Source organism: Xiphophorus couchianus, chromosome 19 (genome assembly GCF_001444195.1).
Source record: "Xiphophorus couchianus chromosome 19, X_couchianus-1.0, whole genome shotgun sequence".
NCBI classification, from domain to species: domain Eukaryota; kingdom Metazoa; phylum Chordata; class Actinopteri; order Cyprinodontiformes; family Poeciliidae; genus Xiphophorus; species Xiphophorus couchianus.
Window position 1 is genome coordinate 8,682,943 of NC_040246.1, and position 17,943 is coordinate 8,700,885.

Here is a 17,943-nt window from a genome sequence, read left to right on the forward strand (position 1 = left end):
AAGAGATCAAGCCATTGTCAAGATCTAAAGGTTCTTTACTGAGGATGGAGAGTCAATATCATGAGATCAGGTGTGTAATGACTATATGAATGTTGACCTCTGCTAGAAGTTATATGGCTTACAACATTCAAATATTAATGAATTTTGTAAATTAACATCCATTGCTGAAGTATACCTTTTAAAATGTACAAATTGAAATGTTATTTATTCATCCTTGAGGTAACATATTTCATATATATTTTTTTGTTGTTTTTGTTGGGGGGGGGTTTTTGCTTCACTTTTCTGATTTTTATTGGTTAAAAAGTTCAAAAAACACGGCTGATTTCCTTCCACATTACCACTGTGCATTGCCTTGTGTCAAACTGTAATTTGATTTGGATTGAATATTTTGGCTGTAATGTGAAGTGTAAACTGTGTATTGTTTACAAATAGTCCAGGATTGCACTTTTTGAACAATGTGTTGTACATTAACTTCAAACAAACTTTTTTTTACATATGCTCTTCTGAGTATTTGGATATGTGTTATGCCTTCTTTCCCTTTTGGTCAAACTTTTGAACGCTTGCCAAAGCCCCAAACCAGATCCCACCCTGTTTGCTTTTCTCCATTTCCATGACAGACCAGAGAGTGTCAGAATACATTTCACCATGACGCAGTAGATCTGAGAAGGGACCAGGCCACATTACACACACAGAAAACACTTGTCCCTCAGATACACACTGCTAATGTGTTAGGCGACATGCTCAGTTAAGAGACTTAACGAGCTCAAAACACTGATCGGAGCTCCTCCCCGTGACTGGAGGATGTTTAGAAAGCATGGCAGCAATATTTGCGGTCCTTTTACAACCCAAACGGAGACCTGATCCGGGGTTTTTCCATCTTACTTTTATACTTTCAAAATAAAGTCTGTCATTATGTTTATCAACTCTGTTACTTAATCATGTATAACTGAAGCAATCAGTCAGCTGTCAGATTGTGTGAGGGTGTGTGAGTAAGGCGATAAGCTTTTGGTTAATTTGAGAAGGTGGTTGAGGTGATTAGAGCGTTTGGGGGGAGTGAGGTCAGAGAAAGTGATACTGATTGCGGGAGATAAAATCTTTGATAGCGCTGAGTGGTCATTGGAGAAGATACACATTAGGTAACAGTTATTATCACATTTGCATAGATACTATGCTAAATAATTAAGCAGAAACTATATAAATTAGTTGGTGAAATGTGTATTATATATGACTTAAGAAGGTCTGTTGACCTGAGTATCCAAATTAAACAACAGACTTATGTATCTGTAAACTTCTGTAATTTCAGGAAACATTTACGCTCATCAACTTTTAAAAAAGCTTTAGAATAGAAATGTTGAGAGACTTAATTGATCCTGAATTTATCAGTATCCTGTCAAATAATTTTAAAGTGAAGATGAACACACCCACACACAGTTTGATCATAATGCTTATTTTGATAGTAGCAAGTTTTTTTTTTATTCCAAAATCTCTCTTGCATTTGAATACTGGAGGATACTTTAATGCTTTGCTGCAAAAGTAAAGCTGCTTTCTTCACCAGCAGAAGGACAGGTTTGTACCAATCTGACAGGGGTCAAATTGTCATATAATCACCTGCTATTCCCATTTGGTAGTGTAAAATATTACCAACTTATCCAAACAAGGCACATAATTGCATAACCACACCTACTGAAAACTCATTAACATTTTAACGTTAGCCTTTCAGAACCACTAAGACATTCAGGATTTCTGCCGTTTTTCAGAATTGTATGTAATTTGATTAATTTTTTTTTTTTGCCTGAGTTACTCCGACCATCCTACTTCTCATCCATCAAGCTATTTGTTACTCTATTGGTTGTTCTCAAAGTCCATCTGTCCATCCTTCCAATCTCTTTCTGTGTTTTCCTCCATCAGGCAATCCATCTATCTTTCAATCTGTTCATCAAATAGATGGATCTGTGAATTGTGGTCCAACTATTCATCCAATCATGTGTTCATTCATTCATTCATTCATTCACTAATCATTTCATCCATCTTCATGGTCTGTAGTTTTTGCAGGCTTTATACTTTAAACCTGCTCTTGAAAATTGAGAGTACCGAGAATTTAACTTCATAAAGTATTAAATTTTGTCTTAGAAAATGTGTTGGAACTCGTCTTCTACTGTCGTAGAGTCGTTTTAGTGAGATTCCTGAGAGAGCAGAGTTATGTGAGTTTTGCCCTCCTGAGAAGAAGAAAAAATGCAACTTTATCCCTCCTCCATTTCTTACTGCACACTGTCAGCTGGCTGAAACTAGGCTCATATATATTTTCTTTAATTCCAAGAAAGGAAACAATTCAGCTCTAATCACAAAAATATGAACAAGTCGAATTAGGGTAACACTCTTTGAAAGCAACAGTTGAGAAGCTATTGGCGGCATGCCTCATGAGCAGATAGAAAAACGGAAAAAAAGGTATGTTGCACACCTAAATACAACTGGTCTTTGTTCTATCTTTTTAAGTCCATGTTTATAGCGCTAATTAATAAGAAATGCTTTTTATAGTTAGCCTTTTAACTGTAATAATGTTATTTTAGCAGCAGTATGAAGCTGAGATTTTATTCAAGCTTATATATTGGACGAATCTCTAAGCAGTCTATCCCTAAAGTATATGTACCGCATTATGGTCTGCTTTCCAAGTGCCAGTCATGTCCTGCCCTCATTTCAACCTGATTATGGATCATGCATAGGTCTTGGTGATTGCAGCATACAGGTGAGGACTACCAGTCTGCTTTGTTTGTTTTATAGCATACGTGATCTCCACTGAACTTGTTCACAAAGAATAAGCAGGGAGTGTGAAGAAGAAAGGAGGCTTCTATTCTTAGCTGGAGTCATGTTAATACCTTGACTGTGGGAGGTGAACTCTGCTGTTCAATTCCTGCTATTTATGGTGAGTAGGTTGTATAGTTTGCAGCAAGGGATTATTTACCTCCCTGTGCCTGGGTGCCCCTCTGGGCAAAGTCAGCCTTTAAATACCCGATTTGTGCACAAAAGCTTTACTTATCAGGGGTGTCATCGTTGTCCAGCAGGCTGAGTTGTTACAAACAGCTACTGTAAGGCCATTAAAATACACAATGCGTTGGATTTACAGCGATTAGCTGCAGGGGACGAATCACCTGGCATACAAGCCCCGGATCACCGACATATTCTGAAATTCCACACAAAACTAATATATCATACAACCATTATCCAGCCCTGGAAATGCACTCCCAGTGGGTGACCTCTAAAGAGCAGGGCATTTGTCACCAAGACACATTTGCTTTGTCTTTTTCTATGTACACAGTTGTCTCATCTTCAAGACAGGCTTGTTTTCACCCACTGTTTTTCCACCTGATCGGTTTCAGTGCTGTCTGTTTCAAAAGTTTCTGATTTTCTTTTCTTTTTTTTTCAGCAAAACAAAATAAATACAAAAAAAGAAATTAAAATAATATAGGGCTGATATTTAGTAGCACTTCAGAGGCTGTATCTTGTGGCTTGATGTATGGAGGCTGGAAACAAAGGGGTCTTTATGGAGAGACCTCAGAGACGCAGAGTTCACCCCCAGATGGAGGCTTGTACTGTCTAAATCATTTCTGGGGTGTTTGTTTAAAGTGACTGTGTAGTATGCTAGAAGAGGAAGGGTTTTTTTTTACAGTTGCATGTAAATTCATCTTGATTTCACCAATAAATTATTTCCTGAAATCTATTTTAAAATTTGTTGCCCGTTTTATTCTTTTTCCCTCACAAAATTCAGCATATTGAAACAAAGTTACTTCTTCTAATATTGTTTCGAATCAAGTGTCAACTCTACCTTGAATTTAATATTAGGTCCTTCTATGTCCATTTGCACATTTCTAACTTGTACCCCCATTTTCCACTTATGCCTTGCTTCCAACGTTTTCATTTCATATCTGTAGCAAACCATTTAATTCCAATCTATTTAAATTTTTACTATTTATCCATTTACTTTTTGGTAAATACTGTCAGTAGTTCATTGTCAAAGTTGGCACAAACAGTCTCCTAGGTGACGTCTCCATTTTGCACCCAAAATGTTCGCAGTGAAACATCCAGGAGGTTTAAAATAACAAAGGGGCAAAATGGCCAGCACCAATAAGCACCACATTCAGAACTGTAAAATGTAGGTACTGCAAAATAACTGCTGAGGGAGTTATGTGTTGTTGCACAAGCAAGATGCAAGTTATGATACCTAGGCAACAAATAGGTTTTCTAGCTTGTGGTCAGTTTCTTTGCTCATTTGCCACTTTGTATGTTTGAAGTTTTGGTCTCTTAGCACCAAACAGGTTTAGAGTTAAAAGCAATACAATTGTCATGGGTCCACTTGGAAAAGATCATTCATCTCCTCTTACATATTTTTGGGACTCTCTGAATGTGCTTTGGCGGCTAATTAGTTAATATAATTGTTTGTGATCTACTATAATGCATATATTCTAAAATGTGGTTTTGTTACTCCTATAAATATAAGCTTTTTTATTTTTTGTATTTTGCGCTTAGTGATAGGTCTTAATAGCTGCCTGATCAGACATGGCTTATTACCTAAATTAAACGGATGTCGTTTTTAAAATGAATTTAGTCAAATGTAATGTTGACTCTTAAAAACTCCTTCTGAGATAACTGGACCATTTTCAAATTCAATTTATCTTATGGCTAAAAGATGATATATAATTTGATGAAACATGAAGAAGAGTATTTTTCTAATGTATAATGCTTATACAAATAGGATTATTAGTTTTTTTTAATTATTTTTATTCACATTTTTCTGTTGCATTGTACAGGATATAGATCAAATGGAAGGTGGGGCATGAATTGATTTGTCATGATCAAATTTTTCAGATCGCAAAAAAACAATAATTTGACAAAAGTGCACACTTTTGAGATCCATTGTTTATAAAAATTGAAACCTCAAATTGGGACAACACTCAAATACTAACTTTTGCCATGCATGTGTTTATCCTGCTTTTTGGTTTAATACATGGGTCAAATTATTTAAAACACTCTCCACTCATTAGTTAATGTATTGCAATTTTTACCACCCTTCTATGCAAGTATTGCATTTATGCCATGCACATTTAAGATTCAGAGGTCGTCTGAGAGGTTGGCTCTGTCTGTTGCTTTGCTTCACTGCATTCTGCATGTGTGCACTGGCACTAATAACGCCTGCCTCCTCACCATTCAAGAGTTTTTGTTCCAGTGTGCTCTCATTAAGCTGCTACTGTAAACTGCTTGGCACCTGCTTAAAATGTGACCACCAGCCACTCATTAACACTACAGAAAGCTCGGTTGGCAGCAGCGATCCACGCCCAGGCTTGTCAAGTGGCTTTCTGGCTGAAATTAGCTGCATTTCACAAACAATTTCCCCATCTCCTAACGTAGCCGGGTGTTTATTGGAAGATGGCCTATCTCACTTAGAGGTCACATGTAATGAGCACATGCCAGGTTAAGGAAAGTTAGCTTACATAATAGACCCATCATTTGCCTACAAATTAAAACTGAACTTTATTTTTTACTTCCACTGGTGTTGGACCTTCAAAGAGTCTATATGCTCTTGCAGTAGTAGTATATAAAGCATTATTGTATACATTTCTAGCTGCTTTTTCCAACTCATGGATTCTGTTTTGAATCCTCTCTGTTGTAGTTATCAGGCTGCCGTTGTCTTTCCCGTCTGACCCTCCCACTCTGTTGTTGTTTCTTTTTCATGTGTAAGATTTTTGCCTCAAGGTCCCCATAGTATTGACTTGTATTAATGCTGAGCAGGTTTCAGACTCCATTTATTTTCTTTACGCTATGGAAAGGCCTTGGTGGCATGGCTCCCCTGTGTTTATAATTTTGCTAGTTTCAATTTGTACTTGGCCTCCCCTGACAGACCCAGGACATGATGTATCGTGCACCACCGCCTTATCTGTTGATGTACAGTTTTAACCTTTTCAGAGGGTTTGCCCCTCTCCACTCAGTTGAGAGCAGTCGCCCTTTTCTCCTCTGCTCTGCCTCGCCTCCCCGTCCAGAGCACAGGAAAGCATGCATGCAGCATGGCGGCTGAATGAAAAGAAGTCATCGCCTTAATGTAAATGTTTACATTGTGTCTCCATAACATTTCCATATTAAGAATTGGTGTCCGTGTGCAGCAGCGGACCATGGAAATGATGGGAGTTTTGGGGCTTTAAGCTTTATGCAGTGCTGAGAGGCTGAGCTGCGTGTGTGTATGGGTGTGTGTGACATTGTGGTGAACTTGGAGTGTGCATCTTCAGGCTTTCTGCAGGGCTGTTTGCTCCTAGATACAGCACCGTAAATCACACACTGTAAAGCGTAGGATGCAGGGATAGAGTGCAGAAGCATGTACTGCTGCAAGGGCCAATGCGGAGGGAGGGGTCTGTGTATAGTCGCATATTTTCTTGTACATGTCTGTCTCCACAGAAGTGCTGTATGTAAAACATGCACCGCCTCAAGGCCCAGTCAACACAGCGCAGCACACGTATCCCACACGTCAGACCAAAAAATTTTATTTTACATTTTCAGAACCTTGTTTTTTTCTTCTTCTTCTTCCCAAGGCAGCCATTAAGGTATTTACAATAATTTCACGTAACCATACAAGAGACAAAGTTCCCAAAATCACTATCAAAGTAAAAAAAATAAAAAACATTCATGTGTTGAAGTAAAATTTCACCATGGAATGATTGATCACATGTCCAAGGTTTTATGTACTTTACCTTGGAACTGAACTTCCACTGCTCTCCATGGCCCCTTGGCTGGCTTCCTCTCCGGGTCTCCAGAGGCTCCACAGCATTGTTAACTGTCTGAGGATGGAGTATCTGGGACTGGAGCTCTGTCAGCCCCCACAATCTGGTATTGCACAAGGGAGGCGAAGTGCTCAGAGTCGAACGCCAACATGTTTTTATGCATGGCAGTAATGTTTAAAGAGTATGTATGATCTATGTATGTCTTGAAAAAAAGTATTCCTGCGCCTTGAACTTTTTCACATTTTGTCACATTACTGCCACAGACTTCACTGCATTATATTGGGATTTTATGTGATGGAAATAAAGTAGTGCTTAAACGAAGTGGAAGGAAAAGAATCCATGGTTTTTATTATTTTTTACTGTTTTAAAAAGGGAAAGAACATCACATTTGACCTTCACGTTATTTTATTGGCATTATGAGCCAACTTGGATCTACGTAGGGTCAAAAATTTGAGAATGAAAAAAGACACCCACATGTACATAATCTATGGAGAAGAAGGTGTACAGATGGAACCATCAAGATTGTACTTCGAAAATTTAGAGGAAAAAAATACATACGTTCATCTCATGTTTTACACGGAAAAAAACTGAACATGTGATGAAAATAATAAAGTACAGATCCAAACTAGTTCAGAACCTGTTTGTAAATACTGAAACAGGTGCTTGTGTTTTAGACACTTACCAATTATAGACTATTTCATTTTGATCTGTCACATACAATTCTAGATTTGTAAGTGTAATATGAATTTAAGTTCATATTACACTTACAATTTATAGGTAGAAATACTTTTGCAGATTTCTGTAAGTGATGCAGGTAAGAGCTATGCTTATAGCTATAAAAAAGTATTCCTGCGCCTTGAATTTACCTTAAATAAACTCACTGAAGAATTGATCGTTTTCCAGATAAATACATCTCATTTCTTAAAATAAATGACAGCTTAGATACTTGTAAAAAATATAATAGAATTGAAAAATGCAGGAAGCTAAAAAAAACACAGTATACATCTTTACTGGTTGGCAAGATATTTGTTGCAATAAAGTGCATCACTTATAGACAGCTAGGTTTTTTAAATTATTTTTCCAGCTGACTTTTTATTTGCCGAAGGCATCTGATGATGACAGGCAGAGGTCTGGTTAAATATTATGGTTTTTACAGAATATTATTTCAGTGCCATTGTACTAGACAGATTTTCATCTTTCACTTAGTGTGGATGGTGACGGCGCCTGGATAGCGATTAAAGAGAAATACTTATGCCACCGTAGCTCCTCCAGATCCAAATCATTTGTTTCTTCAATCTTTTATTAATGTTAGCTAACTATGACATTTCTGTAATTAATAACCAAAACTATTGGACATAAATAGGATTAAATGTTTCTTGTAGGGAAAAAAACAATGACACATTTGTTTTGTTTGTTTTACAGGTTTGGCCCAGGCCTTGTGATCTACTGGTATGGTTTCATAGAAGAGCTGGACTGCCAGAGGGACAGAGGTATCCTACTTAAAGACTGTTTCCCTACAGACATCATTACACTCTGTCACGCCACCGAGCTAGAGCAATTGTCTGAAAGCCAGAAGGAGGACAAAGAGTGAGAGAAGTTCAGAACCGGGGAGGAAAAAAAAAATCCCCCAGAAATGAAGACGTCCCATTGAAAGGAACAAAAGACGTGGAGCAGTGAGGTGTTGGGAAGAACAGGAACACTGAACTATGCAGGGCAAGATTCCTACTGTAGATCCGGAAGCAATTAGGCTTTCCTGCAACGTGATGCAGCTGGCAAGAATCTGCCCTGAACTCCACCTGACCCCCTTTCTCCATCTGTATCTGTCTTTCTTCCTCCCATTCATTGCGCCAACCTCGCAAGACACACAACGGCATTCTGGATATCTGACGGTGCACAGCCCAATTCGGCTTGTGGTCAACACCTGGCCCTTGGATGGCCTCTCGCAGTGGATAGCCAAGGCCGAGGCAGGACACAAGACCCTCTCTTATCGCACCCCAAGCCCTGGCCTTTGTCACTCCTTCCGCCTCTGTTCCACTGGGCAGATAAGAGCGGTGCGGTCTGGGGGCTGGGTGGGCGCCTGTCTCTCACCTGCGTCACTCTGTGCCCTCTCAGTCACTCTGCAGGGGGGTAAACGGGATCATTTCTGATTAGGGTTGCCCTCACAATGACCCTTCATACATGCTTATTTCTGTACATTGTTTTAAAACTCTTCTATATACAGTTGGCAACTTTTTGGTTAATAATCATATAGCTTCAGCTAATTATATTGTCATCCAACTGAAAATACTTTTCCAGAGTGATTTGTTCTACAGCTTCTGATCATTTTAATTTACTTGCAAATCAAAAAGAATAGAATCGTATGTAGTGTTTGAGATCCTGATGATTTTACATAAAAACTAATTGAATAAAAAATTTTATTATTATTATTTCAATTTTTTGGTGCTATCTTTATAATTAGCAATGACTAATTGTAAGTTATCAAAAGTTCCTATATTTTTAAGTCTGTTTTCAAATTATAACCTTAAGGGAAAATAACATTGTTTTATTGACTTTAAGTGGGAAGTTTGTACAAAAATATATTGCATATAACTGGGTAGCACATTTTTAGTTTCCACATAATAACTTTTTTGGGGAACCAAAGATGTTTCCAACACATGTGGGAGCAAATGATGATATATTATGTAAACTAACTTCTGGTTTAAAGGGAAGATGTGTCAACATTTCTTTCAGCCAGCTGAGCAGCAGTGTGCATGCAACATGTGATTAGAAGGGCTGCGCTGCAAAGCTCTGTGCTGCAAGCAGCTAGAGATTTCTTTTTTTGATCTCATTAAAATTATTTTAACCACAGAAACAATATCACTGTAAATTCTTTTGAAACTGTAACTTTTTAAAACATTCCTAGTCTGGTACTGGTAACCCAACCTATGAGCATAACATTAGTTTATGTGAAATAATCCCAGGAAAAGACTAAAAATTTCAACAACAAAAAAAAAAGAATTGAATGACTCGTTTTACTCTGAAGTCAAACTTGGGTGTTCTGAGCAAAGCCATTGAAAGTTTATTTTGCAAGGTTCACAACGCAACACAATGTAACGCATAAAAAAGGGGGAAGTAGAAGGTTGCTTCTTAAATCAACACATTAAAAATATTTTTTTAGAGATTTTATTTCTGTCTTCACTTAGATAAATACACCCATTCATTTTGTGTTTTAGAATTTGTGTCCCTCCTTCCCAACTTGTTTGTCTGTGTTTAACCAAATTTCTTTGTCAGGTGTAAAGTCTGTATCATCTCTTTGGTTATGTGACTGCCTGCCAGTTACCCACAACACTTGATTACCATGTAAAGTCTGGTGACCATTTAGTGACTGTCTGTTGCTCATCTTTATAACTCGTGAACTCTTCATAAGCGGCTGAGAGAACACACACAGCTGGGCTTTGGGAACCTGAACATAAAGTTGAGTGATGCTTTCAGAGACAGAAATGCATTGCCTACAGGAGGTCTCGGTTCTCCGCATTATGGCACACAAAAACAATAGGAGAGAGGGAAATCAAAGGTTGAGGGACCTTATGTGAGAGGAAAATCATTCCCCTTGTTCAAACTGCAGGATTGAACCAAATACACAAGAGAGGTCGTTGTTTTCTGTTGGTAGTTTGCAAATGTCACCTGCTATGCTGCTGAAAGTTCATCTAAACTGCAACTCGTGATAAAATAAGGCAGTAGTGATTCTGAAGTCTTCATTACACGGTCAAATTTGACACTGAAAAGCAAGTTCTCAACCTGAGTAAAAATAGGTGTTCTTATTTCTGCAGGCATGAACTGTTCACGCAGCTAGAAAGTTATGGTATGTGGGGGTTAAATATCCCTAAAGTGTTGCTTGATTTGTTACCCTTAAACCTCTAACCCTCAGCCGGCTCTCTTCTAGGCCTTGATCCCTCCATGAGGAGACCACTGGGTCACCACGGGGTCGACAGGCAGCAGTGGCTTCCTCTGTCAGGCCCCACTCCCCCCCTACCCCCATCTCACCCTTGTGGTGCAAAACAACTGTCCCCATGTGTCCAGTTAAACTCAACCCTATTGCCTGGCCATGGTATGCTCAGACATCAGTTTATGGCTCCTGTTGGACACAAAAACAGAGCTATTTTACACAGGGAGGAAGAAAAAAAATCTCCATTGAACAAGAGCAGAATAAATGGAAAACAGCAGATTGAGTTCCTCTTAAGTTTCAAGCCTTCCTGTCATTGTTTTCCAAGATGGCTGTGGCAACAAAGAGTAGCTAGGATCAGCTCCTATAAATTAGGCTGTGCACATTAAATACAGCTTTTTTAAAAACCTACTTCAAAGGCAAGTGCCGACATCAAAGTCAGCTGACAAGATTTCCATGATGTCAATGCAAATATAGAAATAAATAGCTTCTATGTAATTATTTTTAAGAGCCAGATGTGTGTGTTTTTTGTGTTTTGTTTTCCTTTGCCCCCTGACTCCTACCACTTTTAGATTCATTGTTCCTGTCACAACAATAAGAATAACTCTCTTAGGCGCTTTCCAAGTAAGGTTGGTTTGGAGAGGCTGCTTCCTGGAGCATGAAAACACTCTGGATCTGGAGAAAGCTGATCTGAATAAAGCATCCAGAGAGAACCAAACTTGGAAGAAGTTTTGTTCAAAATTATTGTACTGTCCCTAAAATAGAAAGTAAAGCTTAAATATTCCTAATATACTTTTTTTAATTTCCATACATGCAAATTTATCAGGAACATGGTACACTAATGTAAATTATATCACAAAGAGAAAAATGGCGAAAGAAAAATGCTGTTTGTGCACTTTATAAACCCATATATTTACTAAATAAAATGATGAAGCCTTTCTATGAATCACTGAGCCTCATATTTAGTTGTATAACCACTATTTCACATCTGTTTCATGGACCACCTTCAAGCACCATGAAAAAGTTTTTCCAGCCCAGAACTACATTCCACAGTTCTTCCGCATTTCTCGGTTCTGCATCAGAAGCGGCATGTTTGATGTGACCTTATGGATTTTTTGTTGGGTTAACGTTCTGGGATTGGGTTGGCTAATCCTGTCTGGAACCAAGATGCTGGTTGTCGTCTTTTTTTGAAACGCCTTTTTCAAGAGCATTTTTCTCTTCAGCATTAGAGAAGCAAGTCCTCTTCAGACATTGTGATGTACTTAGCCTGACCCATGGCATAAAACACATAAATGTCATGCTATGATCTAAAAAAAAAAAATCCACCACAATCTTACTTTAATCAATCCATGAAATGTTGCACCTTTTCTCATTTGGCTAAACTGTAACCTATTCATTATAGGAGCTTTTGGGAACACACGGCCATTTTATAGCACAATCAAGTAACTTTTACTTTCAATTACAAAAATACTGTACAAATAGAACATAAAAGAAACTTGGCTTTATGATTGGCCTTTGTGTGCTTAAGAGTCCCCTGCTCTCTCTGACACTGCCTTCAGAATGTCATCACAACAATTATCCTCCATTATGCTGTTTACAACCTTTTTTTAGGAGCAATGGACTGAGAAGTGGGTCCTGTGATAAGCTCAGCCGATGCTCAGCTCTTCCAATAGTCTGAAGGAGCTGAGTGGGGGAGTCACGGGGAAGAGCTGCTGGGAGGTGGATGCTCAGATTCGAAATGGTGGTGGTTTCTAGATTGGCATATTTTACTCAGATTTTCAGTGAAACTCGCCATAACCAGATTGCATAATATTTCCTGCCTTTGTCCTCTAATAACTCATCTGTTTTTATCAGTAAATTAACAGCATGCATATATTAACTGTTGCATCTGTTGGTTTTCTCCTACTCCACTGCACCTTCTCATAAATTGTTTGCCATGTAGAAAACCAGTGACTGATCTGGCTAGTGACGTTAGACTATTATTCTGAACACAAATGTCTGCGAGCTTATCTCTTAATCATCTATGTGCGACTGAAAAAACAAAAGTGAATGCATGTTATGATATTGCATTTGAACAAAAATAGTCTCCTGCACTAACATGTTTCATTTTTTCCCCCCTCAAATTCTTAAATCTCTGCCTCCCATGTGTCAGATTAGTTTGATGCTGTCCACAGCATTCACCCTGTTTGGCCTACGCCTGCAGGCTATTGGAAGTCTGCTCTCCACTCAGATGTACAACTTGGCTCAATCTCCTCTAGATCCTGCTGTTTTATGCCTCTACGGTCAAGCTGTTAGACCTCTGAGACACTAAGCATGAGAAGAGAAGGACCGAACCACAGACTGAAGGGTTGGTTCTATCCCTGCAGCAGACCACCAAATGGGCTGCCTCCACGCTCCTGTGTTATTTATGTGGAGAGATCTCGGGCCTGTTCCTGCCTCAGGCAGCGTAGTGTTTTTAGTAGGGATCCTCTCAGCCTCTCCAAGCCAGCGAGACATCACAGAGTGAAAATAAATAAAAGTTCCCCACAAAGAGTTAGAGCCAAATTGAAATTAAAAAAATGTTCTTTTTCTTCCCCCTTTTTTGCTGGATGGAATAACAGCAGAGGGGAAAAAAGAAGTCTTTGCTCAGAGTTGAAAGAGATGCAAAGCGTTTTTGTTTTTATTTTTAGGAGGCTTTATCCCGCAATCAGAGCCCGGTATTCAAAAACAACAATAGATCGTGAGAAAGATTTTGAAAATGGGGGGGGGGGGGGGGGGGGACTTGGGGCTAATTTTAAATGGCTAAGCAGTGAAGGTTTGATTGACAGGATGGAGGACAGATGGTATGTTTAAAGGAAACTGAACAACTATGACACATAAATCCACTCAGAATAGCAGGGGGAGGGAAAGGGAAGAGAGTTTACTTTCTACTGACTCAGTGGCTGGGCCAAGCAAGCACTGTAATCACTAAGAGCCTAAAAATGAAGAAATGAAATCTGTAATGTAAATACCCCCGAAACAATAGTTGTGATGTTGATTTGACATTGCATCACATGAACTCGGGACCTCCATACTGAAATAACCCATATTTGACAGCTTCAAGTGAACAGTCATTTGAGTGAGCTTCAAGTAAAAAGTAGTTTTCCTGTTGAAATAAACATCTTGACAATGGAAACCTAAGGAGTGTTGAAGAGAAACATTGTGACTGCGTTCCTGCTAATAATCCATGAGCGCAAAACTCCAGTTTGATACCAAAAACACTTTCTTTCAAATAAATCCCGTATTCATATTTGCAGGGCCTTGCAAATGTCGACACAATACCTTGAACTTTTCACATCACGGCCTCAAACTTAGATGATTTTTAATTTTTTTTTAGATGTTATGGACCAACAAGAAGTAGCGAATCGTTTTTTTTGTTTTGTTTTGTTTTTTTTGTCATGCATTGGCATTCTGCCTCCTCTGATACCCCTAAAGAAAATACAGTGCAACCAAATGTCTTTAAAAGTCATGTAATTAGTAAAAGGTGTTTGAGAGAGGAAAATGAAAACCATTTATGTTTTTTCCTCCCACTACAAAATGACACTTGTGTATGTCTTTAACATAAAATACCATTAATAAACTATGAAGTTTGTAGTCATGACATGGTAAAATGTAAAAAAAAAAAAAAACTGCACTCCTGCAGCATTTATCTCAATAAATGGATGGAGGAATATTGAGCATTTGTGGTTGGAGGGTTCCTGCTTTAGCATTGACCAGCAGAAAGGTCAACCCCCCTTGTGGCATTTGGTGTGTGACCCAGAAAGCGCGTCATCGCCTGCTGCCAGGAAGGCTTAGTAACATGCACAGGATCAGGTATGAGCCAGCAGGGTAGAGGAGCAAGAGACGGCACTGAGACCGGATCGTGACATTTGGAAGAAAACAGAGATGAAATGGTTTTCAAATGGCAGGAGACAAAATTCAAGTCCAAACTAATTTTGGCTCATCCTTTGCCCCGTGTCCAACTGGTCTACTGATGGCTTGATGAACGTTGTCCAAGCTTATTAGAAAATAAATGTAAGTAGTTAGATCTACTGCACAGGTGTCAAACTCCAGGCCTCAACAGCCGCTGTCCTGCAGTTTTTAGATGTGCCACAGGTACAAAACGCTGGAATGAAATGGTTTAATCACCTCCTCCTTGTGTAGATCAGTTCTCCAGAGCCTTGCTAATGACCTAATTATTCTATTCAGGTGTGGTGCAGCAGAGGCACATCTAAAAGTTGCAGGACAGCGGCCCTTGAGGACTGGAGTTTGACACCCCTGATCTACTGTGTCTCCAAACTATACACTTCAGTGTGTTCATTAGATTAGTTGAATCGGTCTGAGGCCCTTCACGGCCTCTCGGTTTTCTTCAGTGTTGCCCCATATTTATCTCCATCCATCTTCCCATCAACTCCAACCAGTTTCACTGTTTTCTTAAAAGCTGGATTTAAATCAGTGTTTCTTTTTTGGTCGTCACATTCTCTCTGAGCTGTGGACTTCTACAGCTCCTCCAGACTTACCATGGGCCTCTTGGTTATTTCTCCAACTAATGCACTCCCTACACAGCCTCTGTTTATGTGAACCACCATGTTTTGGTTGGTTTGTCCCATGCCCTCCTCCATTTTTTTTTTTTTTTTGATGAGACGCTCAAAGCTTGTGAAACTTTCTAACCTCTGCCTGATGCAGCGTGGTCCCTGATGTTCCGTAGCAGAGGCCTTCAGGAACCAGATTTTTTTTAATACTGAGATTGCTGTATGTGTTGTGGAATTCATGAACCACATTGTGATCGATTCACACCAAGGATAAAGCTTGAATCCAAAGCATAATCAGAGCAACTAATACAGATGATAATAGCAGGCTTGGCCCTGCACACTGAGCTAGCCCTACACTCAGTCAGAATCATGCTTCTATTTGTCAAAACAAACCTTGCGATTATGTCTCTTAATGCAACAAATCCAGCTTTGTCATCGTATCGCACAGATCAGAGGACTTCTCTAGTATGTGGACTCGACTTAATTGTGGACATATTTGAAAGAGGTGATGTGACTCTGTGCTTTATTCACTTGTTGCCACAGGTAGCAAAATATTATGGGAATCAGGGGATTAGAGCAGTGGTTTTATGTGAAAAGTTCTTTGGGTATTTTTTTAGGTTTTCGTTGGTGGATTGCCACAATCATTTCTTTAGCATGAGGAAGAATGGGACATATTGAGAAATATTCAGCTTATTTTCACCTTAAAACACTAAATTGTGTTTCTTGAACGTGGCTACAGTCCCACCGTGTTCTGACATGTTTGGTCCCAGGTAAATGTGGACGTCCATCCAAACACACATCCTGCATGCGGCTGGTAGGGGGTCAGCATGAAGGGGATCAATACCACGGCTCATTTTTGCAATCCTGGTGAAGTCATGTTGCTGGAGGGTGGATTATTGCGCCGTTAACCTGTTGCTGCATGAAAGCAACAATCACTGTCAGTTAGTGACAAACTGATGACGCAGCATTTTGTTTTAAGCAAACTTCAAGAGATGCTTTGAATCCCGCCGTTCTGTGACCTCAGGACATCACTTTAGTGACGACATCTCAATCCCACAGGGATCATCACCCGGTCACAGAAAACAGGAAAGAGTGAATGGAAGCGATGGGATGTTGTCATTCAAATGGAATGGATCACTTGAACTGCATTGCAGGGTTGTAATGACCCTGTGTATGGGAACTGTAATGTGGTTTTCCCACTGGGTTTGAGGAGAAACTCTATGCCGGGCTATTCAGGTGCGCAATAAAGTGCTTTTCACTTTCTGAGGACTTCCTGTCTCCAGTGGCGTTCTCCATTAACTCCTCGCAGACAGACAAGAGGCTTCCCATTGGCCAGGACGCTCTTTATCGCAGCAGTTATTCCCCCCAGGTATGGCCCTACCTGGCCTGCAGATAAGATAGGGAGCCGGCTGCCTGTCATTACTGGCAGATGAAGGCTATCAGAGTATTGACAACACTTTACACCCCCCTGTTGAGAAACAAACTTGGACTTGTGAGTTTGGTACACACCGGGGTTTTATTGTGTAGAGGCAACCAAATAGTCTGACGTCACAGCTTCCCTTCCTCCTCCTGCTCTTCAGTTGACTACTATTTATTCCCAGCAGCTGTAGTGATGTGCTAAAAAAGTTCTTGACACCGGTTCTTGCTTTTCATCACTGAAGCTTCCATTGCTAACAGGGACACAGGGCTGTTCTCGCTCTCTCTCTCTCTGTTTCTTTCTGTCATATCCTGCTGAAATTCCCACATGCTGAATTTATCAGATAAATTACAGAATGTCACGCAGGAAATCTTTCACATAAATCTCCACATCATCAAGTCGACTGCGCCTTCAAGCACCTGTGAAGGGCAGATTCAAAAGGCTGAAGAATAAACAAATGAATAAAGTCATCACAAATATATGTATTAATATTAATATTTTAATATTTCTCTTTTTTACTTCCCCCAAAGGGGGAATGTATATATATATATATATATAAAACGACTGACTCTTCAAATATTTCTACATTTAGTATTCTTGAAATTCAGCGCAGAAAATACACAAAATTTTATTTATAGTCATTACTATATGATTCAAAGGCAGATTACCTTATCTATTATTTTCTATTTTTACTCCAAGACAATCAGACCAGTATGTTATTACAATGGGTCACCTGTGTCTCCATCCCTCTGACAGAAGTCTTTTGCTTAGCTTGTCTTCGTTTTCTTTCTTTTTCCAGTATGGACCTGTATGCCATTACACTGTTTTGAAAAATAAGGAGAGGTTTTAACTGCCACCCGAGACGATAATGGTTACCGGTTCTATACTTTGAGTCAGAATCTTCAAGTGGGCTGTGATTAATGATGGCAGCAGAGTTAGTCGGGCCCTCCAGGCCCCCTCTCTCTTTCACGTCTCCTCGGTCTAAACACCGAGATTCGGGTGAGATGCTGCGGTTCTGTCTTATTAATCGCTAATTTCTCTGTGTGTCACACCGCACACGCGCAGAGGAAAGGGGGCGTCGGACAACAAGTCCCCCCGGTGCGCAGCATAATATTGACCCCGCAATCCGTCTCTATTGATTTCACCATCAGCCTGGACTCCTGACGCATGCATAAGGAGGTTTATACCTGTGAGTAAATATAAGACGATTGGTCGCGTTCGCTGCAGTCATCGCCTCAGAAGTGGAGAGGAAAAAATTGATAAATTTACCAGGGTGCAAACATGATTACCTTCTTGATTTTGTTCTTTCTGTAA

The 17,943-nt window shown here is 39.5% G+C and overlaps 1 protein-coding gene across 5 annotated transcripts in view; it reads left to right on the forward strand.

Moving 5' to 3' along the window:
• cdin1 (CDAN1 interacting nuclease 1) overlaps positions 1-11,184 on the forward strand; it is a 66,283-nt gene extending 55,099 nt beyond the window's left edge. For 4 of the 5 annotated variants that reach the window (XM_028001249.1, XM_028001252.1, XM_028001248.1 and 1 more), the window contains one exon: positions 8,184-11,184. In XM_028001249.1, the coding sequence (XP_027857050.1) occupies positions 8,184-8,352 (169 nt within the window). In that variant the 3' untranslated portion in view covers positions 8,353-11,184. The remainder of the gene's footprint in view (positions 1-8,183) is intronic. The other variant, XM_028001250.1, reaches the window with a different exon arrangement.
• Positions 11,185-17,943: the final 6,759 nt, after the last annotated feature.